At 39.8% G+C, this 17,429-nt stretch overlaps 1 protein-coding gene and 1 long non-coding RNA gene across 11 annotated transcripts in view; both read right to left on the bottom strand.

The window, feature by feature from the left end:
- Nucleotides 1-17,429, bottom strand: part of LOC100646013 (neurexin-1) — a 636,909-nt gene that overhangs the window by 159,804 nt on the left and 459,676 nt on the right. For all 10 annotated transcript variants that reach the window (XM_048413687.1, XM_048413689.1, XM_048413690.1 and 7 more), the window contains 2 exons: nucleotides 10,614-10,721; nucleotides 6,908-7,100 (listed from right to left, as the gene is read on the bottom strand). In XM_048413687.1, the coding sequence (XP_048269644.1) occupies nucleotides 6,908-7,100; nucleotides 10,614-10,721 (301 nt within the window). The remainder of the gene's footprint in view (nucleotides 1-6,907; nucleotides 7,101-10,613; nucleotides 10,722-17,429) is intronic.
- Nucleotides 525-4,901, bottom strand: LOC125386680. Its single transcript, XR_007227021.1, has 2 exons — nucleotides 4,232-4,901; nucleotides 525-4,163 (listed from the first exon to the last, which is right to left on the bottom strand). It is a non-coding gene; the product is annotated as an uncharacterized LOC125386680 (long non-coding RNA).

Raw genomic sequence — 17,429 nt, 5'->3', positions numbered from 1 at the left:
AATCAGATTAAGAAGAGCTTTTCATATTATTGATAATAATTGGCATTGAAATAATTTGTTGAATAAAGTGATTTACATATATAGAACATGAGTAGCAACAGATGAGAAATTATACATGTAGAAACAAGAAAAAGATTTCCTTATTCATGGGAAACGTTAAAACGTTTTACAACTAATTGATATTGTGTTTTAAAATATTGGAATTCTTGAAATTACTGTCAATTTTCAATTATTGTCTTCATTTTACAAGAGTTTCGTATTTAGATCTGGCCACAAGGTATGCTCGATTATTCCTTTTTTGTAGCGATACGTAGATACATTTTGGAATTAATTTAGGTCTCAAGTATAAAATTTTTAGTGGCTGTATCGTAGGATATATCGCGGAGAACCTGCTTTAAAATTTTTATTATTTTGCCCATGTTCATAAACTTTGCTAAATTGACGCAGTGCTACAGGAAAATATCGTGGAAATTAACATTTATACGAGTTAAGCCCCCTTCAAGGTAATAATTAGAACATTAAAAAGCTGCTCGAGGAACGCTTTAATTATTGTACTTTTGATTCATGAATACTTCAAAAATATTTCATTACAACTTTGCTTTCATAATAACAGTAATTATACATTTGCATATTAAACATGCAAGCGCTTCTATCTTCGGCCTTGAATTTTTATATCCACAAAATAAATTCTTTCACGTCCTAAGTCTAAATTTCTTGCCAACATTTTTTATGTCTTCGCAATCTATGATCAACGCCAATTTACTAATCGCGTAATTTAACTTTATGCAAATTACCTTCATCGCGTTACATATGCATACGGTTAAATTTAGTAATTTTTTAATAAGATAATATTAAACACTCTATTTTTCCACGTAACTTGGCGCAAGAAAAAACAAACAAACTTGAATAAACAATGCTTTTTACCAACGTTTCGTCCCTAGCTTCCCCTCGTCTTAAAACCAAAACCTTCGTGTTACGTCGCCCTTTTTCCGGACGAAATTCCAATGTTCTTTAAATTTGGAAGAAGCTTCGATATCTTTGCCTGGGTTAATCGAGTCCGATAAACGTGCCATCTGCAAATCGTGCGCTAAAACTCTGTGCAAAAGGACGATCCAAGTAGTACACGTTACATGACATGGAATTCGGAAGAAAAACGTGCAGAGAACGTTACACGGACGAATCTTATTTTCTTGGGCAGACGATAAGATGGAGAGAAAAATGAATATGAGAGGAGAGAAATACCGAAAGACGCGGAAGCACGGAAGGGAGGAAATTGCAGTCGACCAAGGAGGATGAGTGCTCCCTCGTCGAAAATTGTTACCGCCGACAAGCGTGTAAGAGCTCGGCGATGAATCGAGCTGACTGAAGCGAAGAATTTCGGCCGCTGATCATAATTTGCCAGATCAAATTTATACCGTGCTATTTTATTCTACGCGGTAGATCGCCGCTGGACGATTGTTGGATTACGTCAATCGCGTGTCTGCTGCGGGTATATACAGTGCGGCGAATAACTGTACGCTCGACAATATTTTCAGATTATCGATCGCCCACATAAATTTCCTCGGAAACAAAAGGCGGTTTAAAAGAGTCCACGGTCAACGATACACTTCAGATTATTTTATGGAGAATTTTACGAGGCTGCCTGATGAAAATGCGATTATAAATACTACGCAAACGCTGGTCCGCCTCCTCCGTACGAGATGAAAATTACAAAAACAAAAGATAGATATAGCAACGTGATACTTGTTGAATAGGGAAACTCAACGACTTACTCGCACGTTCGATTATTGCAATCTGGCCACGCATTATAATATTGCAAATATTATAATCTCTACCTGGTAGAGATAAAAGTAACAGATGCAAAGACGGGAAAATTAAGGTGCAAACTAAAATCGAGACGAACGTGGACGCGCAGAGTGAACGACGTTCGGCACGCGCGTGAACTTCTGAACGCTCGCCTGTCGTCTCCAAACTGGTTTCAGCGATTCTCCGGATACGTGTGGGTCTTTTTTGAGAAGATTCTTCTCCTGAGAAGATTATTCTATTGGCTTAACCGTAATCGCGCTTTAAATCCTGGTGATTCATGTTTTACAGATTACGCTGCTTTCAACGCGAATAACGCCGCCGACCATTTAATTCAGTTGCGCCTTTGAGGTTTTAGCATCAGAACGAGATAAAGGATTTCCCAGTGTTTCTTTCCTTCCAAGTAAATCGCTTCATGCTTAAATGCTTTCCATCTCTTTGTACGCTTAAAGAGATTTTGATTTATCGAGATTGAAATCGCGCTGGTTAAAGTGCTTCTTCTTTGTGATTTGCAACTTTTTTCTTTGCCAATATATTGTATTTTGCGTTAACCAGTTAGTTATTTTTCACGAGAATAGTCGTCCTGAAGAAACGCCAATATTTTGTGTTACGATCAGCCCTCTCGGTAATAAAATTAGAAAGTAGGACAGTTGTTTTGTTGATTCTGTATTAATTTAATTCTATATTATAATCACACGTATTCTTTGTTTGACGAGTATACTCGTCGCTTGCTTTTCATCGCTTTTCAAGGTTTTCAAAGATGTGCCAACTGGTTAGGTGTTTGACTTCTGGTTTCTGCTTATAGTTGCATCCATCGATCACTATAACAGCGGCGATTCATCGTCAAAATCGTAAATGGAATTTTACAATTCCTAGAAAGATTCTTTGTCTTAAAAATCTTGGTACGCATAACTATAACATAAATTCAAGCTATTTAAGATGTTTAAAGCGGCTCAGCAGCGGACACTGTTCCATTCTTTGATGATCTATTTCGCCAAATCATCGAACGCTGCTGTTAAATACTCGCATCTCAGAAGCTAGCGGTTCGTTTTCATTTCCAATCGCACTACATTAAAATTCTCTCGCTTGATCATAGAATGATATTAAAATGAGAAATTCAACACGATGACGCGTCTATTGCGTTCTTCTGCCGTCATGTTCATCCGTGATGATTGAAACGCCGCAACAGACGAAGTATAATCAGTTCTTGATAAGACGTTTGTGGGGAAAGGAAATTGCCAGAGTGGACAGCAATTGGAATCGTAGGCTAAGCTTAATTGCAAAGGCTTAAGCCGGTTGCATCGGGGTTTTTCGCGTGTTACGAGAGCAGTTGGCCCGCAGCAAGCGTTCACACTCGAAGAATTCGCGCAAACTCGTCCCAGGAGAGGCGACGAAGCACAGTTTTGAGGCTGAAATTGCTAAAGGGTCGGTTCTCAAAGGGGAATTTCACGGGCAAATTAACCGGCCGTGTAATTCCAGCGACCACCAACAGCTTCGTGAAACTTGCGCTACCGTTGATTCAGGATAAATACACAATTCGATCCAAGTTGTGAATTTCTTTCTGTTAACGCTAACACGCTAAAATATTCAGCTGTATTCGAAATGTTAGCGGGCGACAGTCTGCCAAACTTTTGATACTCGAGATAGCGCGTTTGCTGTTCGCTGTACAATTTCTCGCATTCTTCAATCAGTTAGCTGTTTTCGACGAGTATACTCGTCATGCGTACGAAGTAGCTATAATTTGCTGTTTAAATTTCAATTTAGTAATCGCAGTAAACTGCGGCAATAAAATTGAAAAGTGAAACAGACGTGTCGTTGCAACTCAATTCCTTAACCCGTTGCAATTTAATTAATAATAAAACAACGGAATAGAAGACGCCACTGGGGATCGTTCGTGGTTGGAATTTTACGACACTTCGCCATCGTGTACACGTAGGTGAAAAATCGGCGGGAAATTCGGCAAGACGACGGTGTAAGGATCTGGCCAAGACGGAAGTGGCCGGAGAGAAGCCAGGAAGAACGTGATTCCAGCGGTGAGTGCCGGCTTCTATTATTCTCGGATATACAGGGTGTTTCCTACTTTTCCGGCAACATCGTAGGCGCATGATCTACAAATAAAACTAAGAAAAACATGGTGAGGAACAGCAGATTTGAAGCTGGACAATATGGAAAGTCGATCGTCCTTACTTTGCCTGTACCTGCGCCACATTTCTTGTTCTCTGACTATTTACTGCGGTTGTTGGGTTTCGATTATCGCGTGAGACAGCATGTCGAAATTCCAAGATTATTTTCAAAGGAAGGATACGCCGAATTATGTTTGTGCGTGTTATCTGCTGTACGAGAACACCAGCGTGTGTTTCCTGCAAGAAAAGTGCCACATCGTTCGGTATTTGTTAACATCTACTCAGGCTAACACCTATTTACCTACAATTTTGTAACAAAGCGTTTACAAGCGAACTTCCTGTAACATTTTTTCCTTATTTTCACTTGTAGATCATGTGTTCCTACGATGTTGCGGGACGAGTAGAGAAAACCCTGTATATCGAGCTGGGCGACAAAGAAGTCGATGAAGAATCCAACGCTGCGGCAACTCCCTCTTCCTTTTTGTTTATTTATCGGTTTAATAAAGCTCCGCCCGAAGCTATATCACAAACTTCCCTATACTTCTCCGTTTGCTTGACTTTTTATCCTTTCCCCTATCCTGGCACCGGAGTTTTCAGAGTTATGAATAAATTCGCGATTAAATCTACGAGGAGTTTCTGATTGTCTTCTGTGCGGCTCAAGGAGATCCTTTATAATTCTCTCTTTGCATTTGGCGACCAGAAGTTAGATTGAAGGAGAATTTGTCTATTGAAATTGCTATTGTTATTTCTTGGTTATTTGGTTCAGCAACGTCGTATTGTATTTAGCGATATCAGGTTCGATCTGGATTGTCTTTGGAATTGCTCGACCAGATTATTTATAATTTTCATTTTGCACATGAAGGTAAACTGTCAGATGAAATGGGAATTTGTCATAAGTAAGATTACTGTCTTTTCAACGACTCAAGAAGATCCTTTAGAATCTTCTCTCTGATCTTGGTGATGAGGAGCTACACAGGTTCGATCTGGATTGCCTTTGGAATTGCTCGACCAGATTATTAATAATTTTCATTTTGCATTTGAAGGTAAACTGTCAGATGAAATGGGAATTTGTCATAAGTAAGATTACTGTCTTTTCAACGACTCAAGAAGATCCTTTAGAATCTTCTGTCTCATCTTGGTGATGAGGAGCTACACAGGTTCGATCTGGATTGTCTTTGGAATTGCTCGACCAGATTATTAATAATTTTCATTTTGCATTTGAGAATAAACTGTCAGATGAAATGGGAATTTGTCATAAGTAAGATTACTGTCTTTTCAACGACTCAAGAAGATCCTTTAGAATCTTCTCTCTGATCTTGGTGATGAGGAGCTACACAGGTTCGATCTGGATTGTCTTTGGAATTGCTCGACCAGATTATTAATAATTTTCATTTTGCATTTGAGAATAAACTGTCAGATGAAATAGGAATTTGTCATAAGTAAGATTACTGTCTTTTCAACGACTCAAGAAGATCCTTTAGAATCTTCTCTCTGATCTTGGTGATGAGGAGCTACACAGGTTCGATCTGGATTGTCTTTGGAATTGCTCGAGCAGATTATTTATAATTTTCATTTTGCACTTGAAGGTAAACTGTCAGATGAAATGGGAATTTGTCATAAGTAAGATTACTGTCTTTTCAACGACTCAAGAAGATCCTTTAGAATCTTCTCTCTGGTCTTGGCTATGAGCAGCTACACAGGTTCGATCTGGATTGTCTTTGGAATTGCTCGAGCAGATTATTTATAATTTTCATTTTGCATTTGAGAATAAACTGTCAGATGAAATGGGAATTTGTCATAAGTAAGATTACTGTCTTTTCAACGACTCAAGAAGATCCTTTAGAATCTTCTCTCTGGTCTTGGCTATGAGCAGCCACATTCATTCCAAGATTCATTCCAAGAGAAGAACGTTGAAAGTAACGCGCAATGAGAGGTGTTGAATTAAATGTGAAATTAAAATGAGACGATAGTTGTCGATTATCATTTAAGATATTTCTAATTTACCACGGAGTTCCCTTGGACAATTGAATTTCCTAAAATTTATTCCCCTACAAACGACATGTATCTCTTCTTCACCGTGGTCCACAGAAGATATAAATCGAAGAGGCAAAGTGAAATCGGCATGTTCTATTTTATAACGAACCAGTGGAAGAACCTCTGTCGATGATTTTAACACCAAGTTGCGTACATTCCAACATTCTTGCACCTGGATTAAAATGAAAGCTTATTAAATCTCAATTAAATCGAAATTCAAATATACCTTTATCGAGTTACAGCAGTCACTGTTTCATTCTTTGATGACCTATTTCGCCAATCATCGAACACTGCTGTTAAATACTCGCATCTCAGAAGCTGGCGGTTCGTTTTCATTTTCAATCGCGTTATATTAAAATTCTCTCGCTCAATCATAGAACGATACTAAAAACTGTATACCAAAGAAAAAAAAAGATTTTCCAAGAACAGTAACCATTACCAATTACCATAAATGTGCTGCCATCGTAGTTTAAACGACCAGATCTAAACGACTAGAGTCTGAGCTGTAAATTTCGCTCGATTAATCGCGATCGTCAGGAGCGTAGTACCGAGGTAGCGAATAAAAGCGAGCGAGTTTCTAAAAAGACAGATCTAACGAAGGGTAACTACTAAGCGGTAATAAAACCAGGGGATCGTAGAAAAAGGCAAGGGCGGAAGATTTATTACGTTCCACGCATGGAACGGTTAGCTGCACCTGCAGATAAGTGTCCTCGAGCGTGTAACTCTGAATTATGAGTGGCTTGCTTCTCGATCCCGCGCATTTTTACCCTCCTTCGTCGTTTATTTCGTCGACCGACCGGATTTAGAGTTCCGCCTGTAGTCCGTAGATTAGACGATAAACGCCAAACATCCTGACGAACGAGTCGGAAAATTTAACGAAAAAAGAAAGAAGAAGAAAAGAAAGAAAGAGGAGGCAAGAAAAAGAAGACAAAGGTTCTGTTGCTTACCTGGTGTACGGAATTCGACAATGGAACCGTCGACGGTGACACGTCCATCTCTTTCGACTCGACGAAGTGCCACGTCGTGCCACGTGCCGTCGTCGATTCGTTGTTTCGACGATTTCACCTTCACTGGTCCGCTTCCGAGGTCAGCGTGCAGGTACAGGTGGCCATTGAAGATCTCGAAGGCGAAGAGATCTTGCTGCAAAAAGGAAACGTCGTTTTACTTTTACCTTCAGGGCGTAAAATCTAAATAATTAAACTACCCGCGAACGAGTGAACGTACAAAGTGCACGTGTTACTGTCTAGTGGCAAACCGCGTGTCTCTTCGTTTTTCCTTTAAATTCGCACGACTTGTATAGTACGTACTACGGGCTATGCCCGTAATATTTACGAGCAGAAACTTTGCTGACACCCAAATACGAACGACCCGCAGCGTACCGACAGCTATCCACCGCCTCTTCGAAGACATCGCGCAACATCTGCACGGGCTTGACGACAATTACACCTCAGGGTAAACGATAAATTAAAGAAAAGAAGAATATGATTGAGGAAGCTGTTTTGTGGACACGACAGCGACCAGCCGCGTTTATTTCGCGACTAATAGCCATGTGTTAACGTATGTATTTACAAACAGAGAGTTAGTAGTGTGCGTGACAGACACGAACGCTAACCGGCCAAGCATTTGTTCGCGGGATCCGGTGATTCTGCTAATGAGCAAGCGGCGCGAACTCGCGCCCTTAACGAGAACCCGGTTTTCCCAACTTTCCGATTTATTTCACGCCGTTGCGCGCTACGCAACCGCGATTATTCGCCACGCTGACGCCAGTCCTGCGCTGTTCCTGTTTCAACGTTGAAATATAATTGTGGGAATTACGAGACGGTATTGTTAAATCGAGATAACTGGCGGCTGCGAGGGAAACTCGGCTCCAGCGACGAAAATGCATTTCCTCTCGATTGTCGTTCGGCCGACTCGTGGCCCACATCTGCCTCGCCTGTCTCTCTACCTGTTCGTCGAACGCGCACATTCTGCGATATACAGAGCATGTCCGACAACTCGCCAAGCCGATTCCTCGTGATGGGATAAGTGAAAAGCGTGGGACGAAGATTCCTTACGTGGCGAGGCTTCGCTTTTTAGAGGAACAATTTTGCAAATGGGGCTCATGTACAGATTTTGAGCTACTAGGTTGTCCGAAAGGTGTCTTTCTTCTGCAACGATGCATCTTTAACAAACACGAAACCTAATCTATCAAACTTTGTGATTTTTATCTTGATGGAAGAAAATGGATGGTAAGTAACTCGAGAAAATAATATAAAACGGAAAATGTTCTGCATTCAACATTATTTTCTTACAAAACCAAAGAAACTTGAAGACAGAAACGCGAAGACAAGGAAGCAATTTAATTCTTATTGGACTAGTGGCGCGACAGTAATTTTCAAAAGACTCTTGCATCGTTTCTGATATCTTTCGGATTTATCGTAACAGAAGATGCGATTCTGAATGGAATTACACGTGTCATTTTGAAAATTAGGGAACATTCGTTGATTCCTGGTTTCTCAAACTTGAACGTACCATAGTCTCTATCTACTATGATATTAAGGAGTTCTGCAAGCTGTGAAATGCAAATAGTAGTCCATGAAATAGTTTCCAGGAACAAAGGTACTCCGGAGCAAATGGAAGACAATTTTAGAATGAAAACGAGACAGATGAGAGGAAACAGGCGAGCAGATCGCTGAAGAAATAAGAGTTTCAACGACGTGTGCAGTAAAGACAACGTACAGATCGTAATCTGTGCAACCAAGGCCAAGCAAATAAGCTCGAACTACTATAATAAACCACTACTATTTATCATTAAACTATTGCGTTTGTCGCTGAAGAGAAGATAGAAGAACCGAAGTTTGTTTGGAGGAGAAGTTGGAAATCGATGAATCTGGGAGATTCGATTTTCCATATTTCAATTTTCCGATTAATTTATTCATAATTAGGACGAGGACGAGCAAACACATGTTTAGCCTTCTTTGATTTTTGATTTAGTCAGATGGAAGGACAATCTTCGATTTTGCCAAATAAAAGAAGAATATAGAAAATTCGGCAGACTCAGCTTCAAATTATCGCCTCCTCCTCCGTAATTTTCCCATATGCATCTTGCAAAATTCATTTCCTGATTGTTCGACGATTTTATCGAGTTTAATTAAGGATTCGATAATTTGATGTGAAATCGGTCGGACGTGGTTCGTTCTGTTAACGAGGTGCTATCAGTGATTTTAATTTCATTCTCCTCGAATGATTCGTTTTAGGTTTTCGTTAATTAAATGTATTAGTAATTGAACGAATAATATCTGACCAAGAGTTTCGGTAATTCTATTAGGATATTTCACGAAACGTTTCGTATGTAGAAACGTTCATCTTCAGATTAGCAGATACAGGCTCGGTCTATTTAGTTTTCCATTGCAAGCTAATACCGTTGTTTATGCTATACGCAGCGCAATGAAATTTTTATTCTACGTAAAAATTGGACATTTGTCTTTACAACGATTGATTTAACAGCGCGTACGAGTTTTTCAATTAAAATATAATTCCTGAATATTTTGTGCATGCAAACAACAAAGGGGCGTTTATTACATCTCCGATGAAATTCGATGTACAATATTTTAACTAACAATTACCAAAGGCTCAAGTTTTCGAACAAAATATTGCTTTCGTTTTATCCGTATTTTATATACAACAAAGCATTTTGAATCACGTGAACTAAATTGAACGAACGATACATCGATGATAGAAGCAGCGTTAATCATTTCGAATTTGATTCCGGTAAATTACGATTTATCAACGTAGAAATTCGTCTCTTACTTGGACAAACGATCGCAGGTTTTACAACAGCGACGATGAAATTTGATTACGGTTCTGTATCGGTCCAGTCTTTCAGCGACAATTTTCCAAACAGTATTCTCCATTTGATGAGATAAAAAATGTATTTTCATCATGGCTGGTAATTCGATCGCCTGTCCTCTGCCATTTCATACAATTCCGTCTCGTTATCACTTCCTTTCTCGCTCGAACAAACATCGACTTTTCAACCGATCGTCGTTTCCAACTTTCATTTACATTATCGTTCTTCTACCTTCGTTTCCTTATTCTTCTCCTGTCGATCTTTCCCACTGCTATTTAACTCTTCCGTCTCTTTTCGTTTCTTCGTGCTTTTCCACTTCCTCTCAACTTGCAGCTCGTATACGTTTTCAGATTCGCTTCGAGCTTCGCCAATTTGCACTCAGATGATCCGATCTCAACACAGTGCTAACGATAAATTTCAAAGCGTTCGGAATAACGCGGACGATTAACAAATGAAATTCACGAAGAAGATTTTTCTTCCCCTGAAGCAGATTATTTTCCCCAGGACACTATCCTATCAAGCTAACTCTACCTCATCACCCACGTCGCGCCAATATTTTCGCATATGTTTTTCACGTGTTTCTACCACATTTTCCCAAAGCGTATGGATACCCAGCTATCTTTTTGCACGAAAATTATTCTACAGTATGGCAAAACTCTGATAAAAAGAAGACCAAAGAGATATTTCTCTTCATGTTCTGTATAGTAATTTTCCTGCCATCGATTACAAATATTTTCGAATGCTTTTACGAGTACTTTCCACGCGCAGTCCGCCGACTGAAAGAAGAAAAGAAAGAAACAATATATCAAACGAAATTTACATACCCTCGTGTGAGCTCCACTACGGCTGTACATGATCAAGCCGTTAGGTTCGTTGGTGCGGATTTTGAAGGATATACTGCCGGACTTGGCCGCCTTCCAAGGTGGCAGGACCTGAAACACAGGAGACATACGTCTCTTAATACCTTCCACTCTTGGCTACCACTTCTGAAAGACGTAAAACAGAAAGAAAAGAAAGGCAAAGAGAGATAGATAGATAGACAGATAGAGAAAAAGAAAGAGAAAGAGAGACGGAAGGAAGAGCGAAATCCCTCGACGTCCTGAAGAAGAATGGAGAACATGGACAGCGTCGGTGGTCCAGCGTGTTCGGAATCCAAAATTTCCTGCTCTTCGTCGTCGACGAGTCCATTCATCATGCATGACAGCTTAAATAATCACGTTTCTCGTGCTCGTGGAATTTTTACTTCAATTTCGCTGCGGTACCGAGTCTCCTGCGGCTGACTGATTTACGTTTCGCCATCGAGAAATTCACCGCAGTTCCGTCTCGGCCGCGTGTCCCATCGCCACAAAATTCTCGTGCCACCCATTTGTTGCTTGTTTCTCGGATTTACGGAAACAAAAGAAAAAAAAGGGGGAGGAGAGAGAAAAAGGACTAACGTCAGATCCGCGACGAGACGCGAGAAACGATTAGCCGCGAGTCGCGCGATTTTGCCTCGTCTTTCGGTTGCTATCGTTGGATCGTACGGTGACATCGCGCTAGAGTTTCCACTTTTGTCCAGATTTTTCAATCAGGTTGCTTAATTTCAAGACACCTGAATTTCTTTCTTATTCTACGTCTACGCAATCAGCGAAGAGCCTTTGGCTCGACACATTGACGACGACACACGCTGATTGGCGTCTTACGAATTATACTTGATGCGCTATCTTAGAATAAATGTTAATTGTTAAACGAAAGAGCGAAGGAATCAATGGATGCTACAAACAAAACGTTGCGGACATCGTTCTTACATTACATGTTTGAACAGTAAGAAACCGATGTTTCGACAAGTTTTTGAAGACCTTTCACTTAGCAACGAGGAGGTGGTAGAAAATGGAATTTCAGTGTGTCGAATATGGCGCAGCAATTGAAAATAATATTGGAAATAGTAACGTTGAAGTTGATTTCACTCGTCCTTTGCCGAGTGGTTCGCATTAGGAAAAAGATGATGATCACCTTTCATACAATTTACATTATTATTATTATTAAATATCACACTTGTTAAATGCTTCTGAATCTTCCCAATTGTTTATTAAATAATTCAACAAATACGTGGGAGTTCAGGCTATACGCTCAATGTGTTAAGTTTGGTTGAGCAAAATTAGGCGAATGGACGAGCTGTTATACTTTACTCGATGATTGCCAGTCGTATAGCTCCGCTGATAGTGTTGGACGATCGACGCTGTTATATTTAACTCGTAATTATTAATTTATCAGTCTGTATCTATAAATAATACAAATAAAGCATAAATAAAATAATAATAAAATAAAATAATAGAAATAAAGTATAAGTAAAGAATCTTCATCTTCATGTTCCTTTTTCATCGCGTTAGTTGTACAATACAAACCAAAATGCAGCGCCTTGAGATCGACTGAAGATCGATCGAGCTCACAACTGTTACGTGTCACCGACGATCTAACGAAACGATTTCTTTACGAGTTTTTATATTAAAATAGAGTTCTCGTGTGGTGAGAGCAACGTCGAGAGTGTCGGTGTTGGATTTAGGATACTTGGGTTAAGTTGAATGGGAAAATGTTTAGCTGTAGCTGCTATCATGATCTACGGTTTTCAACGTTTTGTTCGAGTGTGGCAGGTTCGTGCGAGACGGAAGGTGTCTGGGTAAGGTACACGAAGAAGATTCGGAAGAAACGCGGTCGCGAAGCTCGCGTTTTACAAGTTGGAAAGTGGAGATCGAAAGTGGTTCTGGGAAACAGATAGCAAGAAAAGTTTTCTTCTTCTCTCGACGTGGATATTTAGTTTTTCAATTCTACTCTGCAAATAGAATCTTCTCTTTCTCGTAACATTAAGCGACGTATCGTTGATAGGATAGAATCGACGATCGAAATTTTCTAACGTGTTTTATCGTATGGAAATTTCTTTCTGTCGTGTAGATTCTGGTACAGTAGAACCTTGGTAGCTCGAACGTCTGCAATTCCGAAAAGCTACGTGCAATGGGATTGCAACTTTGTTCATTCTACTGCGCTCAGATGTAGAAAGCTTCTATCAGAGGTCCAGAACTGGAAAATATTATCTTCGCGGGTTCGTTCTTTGAAACGTTTCGACGTGTAAGTTCCAACACGAGGCACGTTGCTACGCGTTTAAATAAAAAATCTTTATTACTCGACCTGACGTCTAGAAGGAATTATCGGACATCTGTTTCACCGGAAAATGCGACGGAAACACGTGACAGGATTTTACGGTGTCGTTCGGTAGTTCACAGAAACGAGAACAGTCGGAGACCGCGAAAGGAACGCGAACCGCCACCAGAGAAGCTATTTCGTTTGATGTGGATTCATAGCGGTTAAGCGTGAGTTGCATTGTTCGTACAGTTCACCTCTTAACGCCATAAATATCGCCATTTTACTCTTCAATATCAAGGCTGTAATAGTTCAAACATAACTGTGTTCTCGTCTTGACGAAAGCAGCAACAAAGTAGCCTGATCGCTTTAGCGAAAAATGAATGGAGTTTATGCGAGTATTAAAAGCAGCTAGTAGCTGTGTCCGAGTATACAGGGTGTTCTAAAAATCAGTGTGCGCGATTGGGCAAGAAAATGCTTCCAGCGAAAGTTTAACAAAACGTGCAACGTACGAGAGCAGAACGCGAGTGAACGACGAAGAGGGGAAGAAGAGCTCAGCGACGTATAAAATACAAATACTGTGATTTCTTCTTAACTCTCCGATCAACGGAACGTTTACCCAACACGTTCGTCACATTTTTCTGGCCATAATAAACGACAAAGAAATGCACATAAATAAATATAATCCAAATTATATCGCAAACATCTGCCAAACACGTCTATGCTAAAGGTTTCGTGGAAAACTCGTGAAAAATAAAAAAGATCCGCTTGGTCTGACACCGCATCACGTTAGTGGACCCCAGTGAACCATCGAACTTCATGGTGTTTCTCCGCGACTATCGCTCGCATATTCTCTGCCGTAGGATCAACAAAATCCATGTCATCTTTTATTTCAACTTCACTTCGATCGGCATCTTTTCATTTCGGTTTAAAATTCATTTTGGAAAACAGCTGGTCTCTTGTTTATTAGCCGGGAAGAGCCGGACGCCGCTATTCGTCCAGCAGGTTCCGCATAAGTAGCCGAAAGCTGTGCGCGAAACGAACGCCCTTTGTGTTGGCCGATTGTCTTTGGAAGCGGGGCAGCTTGTAATTTCGAATTCAGAGCGGTTTCGGGGAGAGACGCGACGCGGGCTGCACCAAGTGTAATTGCAGCTCCGTGACAGCGAGGCCAATTTTCGTGATGAAGAGTCAGCTTGAAAACTCACGGTAACGAGACTCATTATTTATTCTTGCTGCTTTTGTTTGCCTGGTATTTTCTATCCTTGTCGAGCAACTGGCAAACAACTTCGGTCCGTGGCGCTCGCCCTCGCTGCAACGTCCTTCTGCATCTCGTCTTTCGTTTTGCATTTGTTCCCAGTTTAACGCTATAGCTCTCCGCTCTTTTATTAATATCTGGTCTTTTCACGTGCCACCTTCCCCAACAAGCGAAACGATGTTTAACGTGGTAAGAAAATTTCTAATGAAAAACGAAAAATCGCGCCCATTGAGAACGTTGTCGTTTTATCTCCTCCTCGAACTTGCGAGGTTTGTTAAGCGTTGAAAAATACGATTGGGTTTATAGCTTCAAACGAGTGCAAGAGTACAGTAGCTTGTTTTTGAGCGGGACAGCTTGTTTTTCATATTTTCGTCGAAAGAATACCGCGTTATAAATTGTTGCATTTTGAACTATTCGAGAAAACCTTCGGAATAAAATGAAAATGGTACCCATGGTATATCTTCAAGGCAAAAATAAAATATCGAGGCGATCAGCTTTCCATTTTCTTTTCAACCTACAATTTTCCTCGAGTACCCATCGAATCCGCAAATATCGATTATTTTCCCTTCTTTTTTCTTGCCAATTCCTGCACAATCTCTTCGTAGCCTGCACGAGATGATCTCGCGCGCACAAAGTCAAAGATTTGTCTAAGAAAATTACGTCGACAGTTGGCTGTATCAGAGCTTCGCGCTAACGAAACGAAGCTCCTGTGGGAATATCGGGAACTGTCGGCACGAGTTAGTCCTTCATCCGGCTCCGTGAATTTTCTGCAACGCGTTCATATCTTATCGAACGTGTTTCCTCTGCAGCTTCTTCGAAACCAGGAATATCTTAACCGGTTCTGAATTCGAAACAGCATTTCAAATTCCTCCGAGTAATCTTGCTTTTATTATATTTAATTAACCGATGCATCGACGCATGAAATGTCGCATGATGAGCGACGAGGATTTCGCAATACGATAACAAAGGACGTTAGAATATTTATAATAAGAAAATAACAATGATAAAAATAATAAAACATAGCGACGAACATAAAGACGAAGCGCAAAGGTTCCAATTTTCAATTTTTTGTAGCAGATAAATATTAATGAACTTAATAATTCTTTACTAATATTTGTAATCTTAATAACTCGATCTAATTATACAGAACAGGTAATTTCTGGTACAAATTTTCAACTTGTTAATTTTTCACGATCAGAATGATTCTTCATCGATTACGTTTCTTATATTTCTTCGTATGTCTTTTTACCTTTAGCAGAAATATCAGGTGGCAGCGTTGAAAATTGTTGTATTTAATATAACAAAATGTTTTCTTCTGCTTCCCTTGTCGCGTAACAACTGCAAACGATGTTCAACTAATTAACAAGCTATTTCTGATATTTCCACCGTTATAACAGATGCAACTTAATTCAAACTGCAGCAACTTAAGGCTCTCGCGGCTCCAGTTACAGCGGCAGTGACGTAATTCTGAAGTTGCAACCTGCAGGCTTCTATGCTGCAACTTATAGTAGCAAGTTGCCACGAGTTACAATTAAGAAACTTAAAGCTGCTAGTCGAAACTGATAATCGATTTATAATAGCAGCATCTTCAGTCAAAGGTGAAAATCTTCCAATTGCTTTGACATCGAGCGGCGATAAAATCGAAAACCAGAGAAACCACAGCGAAGATGAAAGTAGATCGATGTTTAAAGGCTGCGGACGATGATTCACAGCGAAGAAACTCGCTCGAAGATACTAAACGAATTTCACAAGTAAAAATGTAATTTAATTCCTCAAAATAATCCAATTCGATATAATTTTGAGGAAGATTCGAGTTGAGGAAACTCGATGATCCAAGTTAGGTTCTTAGAACGCTATAAATGCGCTGGTTTCAACAAAATAACAAAAAGTAAATTTCCGATCGTTTTTTGAAAATATAAAAATTATAGAATGCTAATTTTCCTTGAAAAATAGACATTTCCGTAGAGGCGACTATGAACTTGTACAGTATCGAAATCATTTTCTAAATAAATAAATAAATAAATTTTAATGGTTTTAATGGATAAAAACGTTCGGAATAATTTTTATTCCAGCGATTTGTATGGAATTCAACAAAATTGCACGAATCCAAAGGATCCATTTCGAAGAGCGGGAGCGTTCGTATAGTTCGAAACAAATCGTCGCGATACGACTGAGCGAACGCAAGCGGGAAAAATAAGTCGCGATTCTCTTAAAAATGTCTCGGAATTTACGTATAATAAATAAATGTCTTAAATAAATAATAAGTTCGCCACGATTCCTCGAAATATCTTCAAAGCGATTTATTCGTCGCTCAAGTGACCAATTACGGCAAAGCAAACTTCGAAATCCTATAACGCAGTCTCTCATTCATCAGCTACGTACTCTTCCACTTACTTTTCCGTAAAGTTCGGCGAGCAAATTTCCTTCGGAAAAAGAAAAATTAACATGGGGAGTGGGGGGGGGAGAGAGCTAAAGAAATCGGAACATAGCTATCGGACGATTAAACTGCGACAACATTGGGCAGATTAAAAAGCGGGAAAACGAGAAGGCAAACGCGATTGAAAATGAGAAATCCTCGACGCCTTGAGCATTCCAACGTGGAATGGAGCTCGGTGTTTACCGGTTCGTTCATTAGTCGACTCAGCAAATCGATCGTGCCATAGTAGGTGGCAGGAAAATTAGTCGGCGAAAGAAAACCCCGTACGAGTTTGTGGAGAAGAGCGAGCTGAAATTACGTAGCCACGTGTGTACCAACTCGGACGAGCGTAGTTCTATTCGATGTATTTCACGTATATTTAATTATCACGCGTTTGATGTACAGCGACGAAGGAAAATATAGCGGAGATGAAATTGTTTTATAAAATACAAAACTGTGAAATTTACTTGTCGTTCTTCATTTTCTCGCTTTTCGCGAGAAAGAAGCTTTCGAGCTTCGGCTATGGATATTGTTATTGTTAAGAAGTCACGTAATAGAATACGTAACGAGGAAAATGAAGAATGAGAAATATCGATCAGCGTAAAATTGACAAAGAATCGAACTGATGATATATCTTATAAGAACTGAGCATCTGTTAATTTATAATTTATAGCCGAGTTTAATTAAAACGTAGACGTAGATCGCTGTAATAAAGGCGAATATAGAGAAACGTGCTAATATTTTATGACGCGAGATTTTATCGAAGAAACAATATTTTTTTTCATAGTTAAAAAGTACGATCTCTCAGGGATGACCTCATCGCGCGTGACACACAGACATTTTATAAAATAATTC

The sequence above is a fragment of the Bombus terrestris genome, chromosome 17 (genome assembly GCF_910591885.1).
Source record: "Bombus terrestris chromosome 17, iyBomTerr1.2, whole genome shotgun sequence".
In the NCBI taxonomy this organism is placed as follows: domain Eukaryota; kingdom Metazoa; phylum Arthropoda; class Insecta; order Hymenoptera; family Apidae; genus Bombus; species Bombus terrestris.
This window is presented reverse-complemented; position numbering and strand designations above follow the sequence as displayed.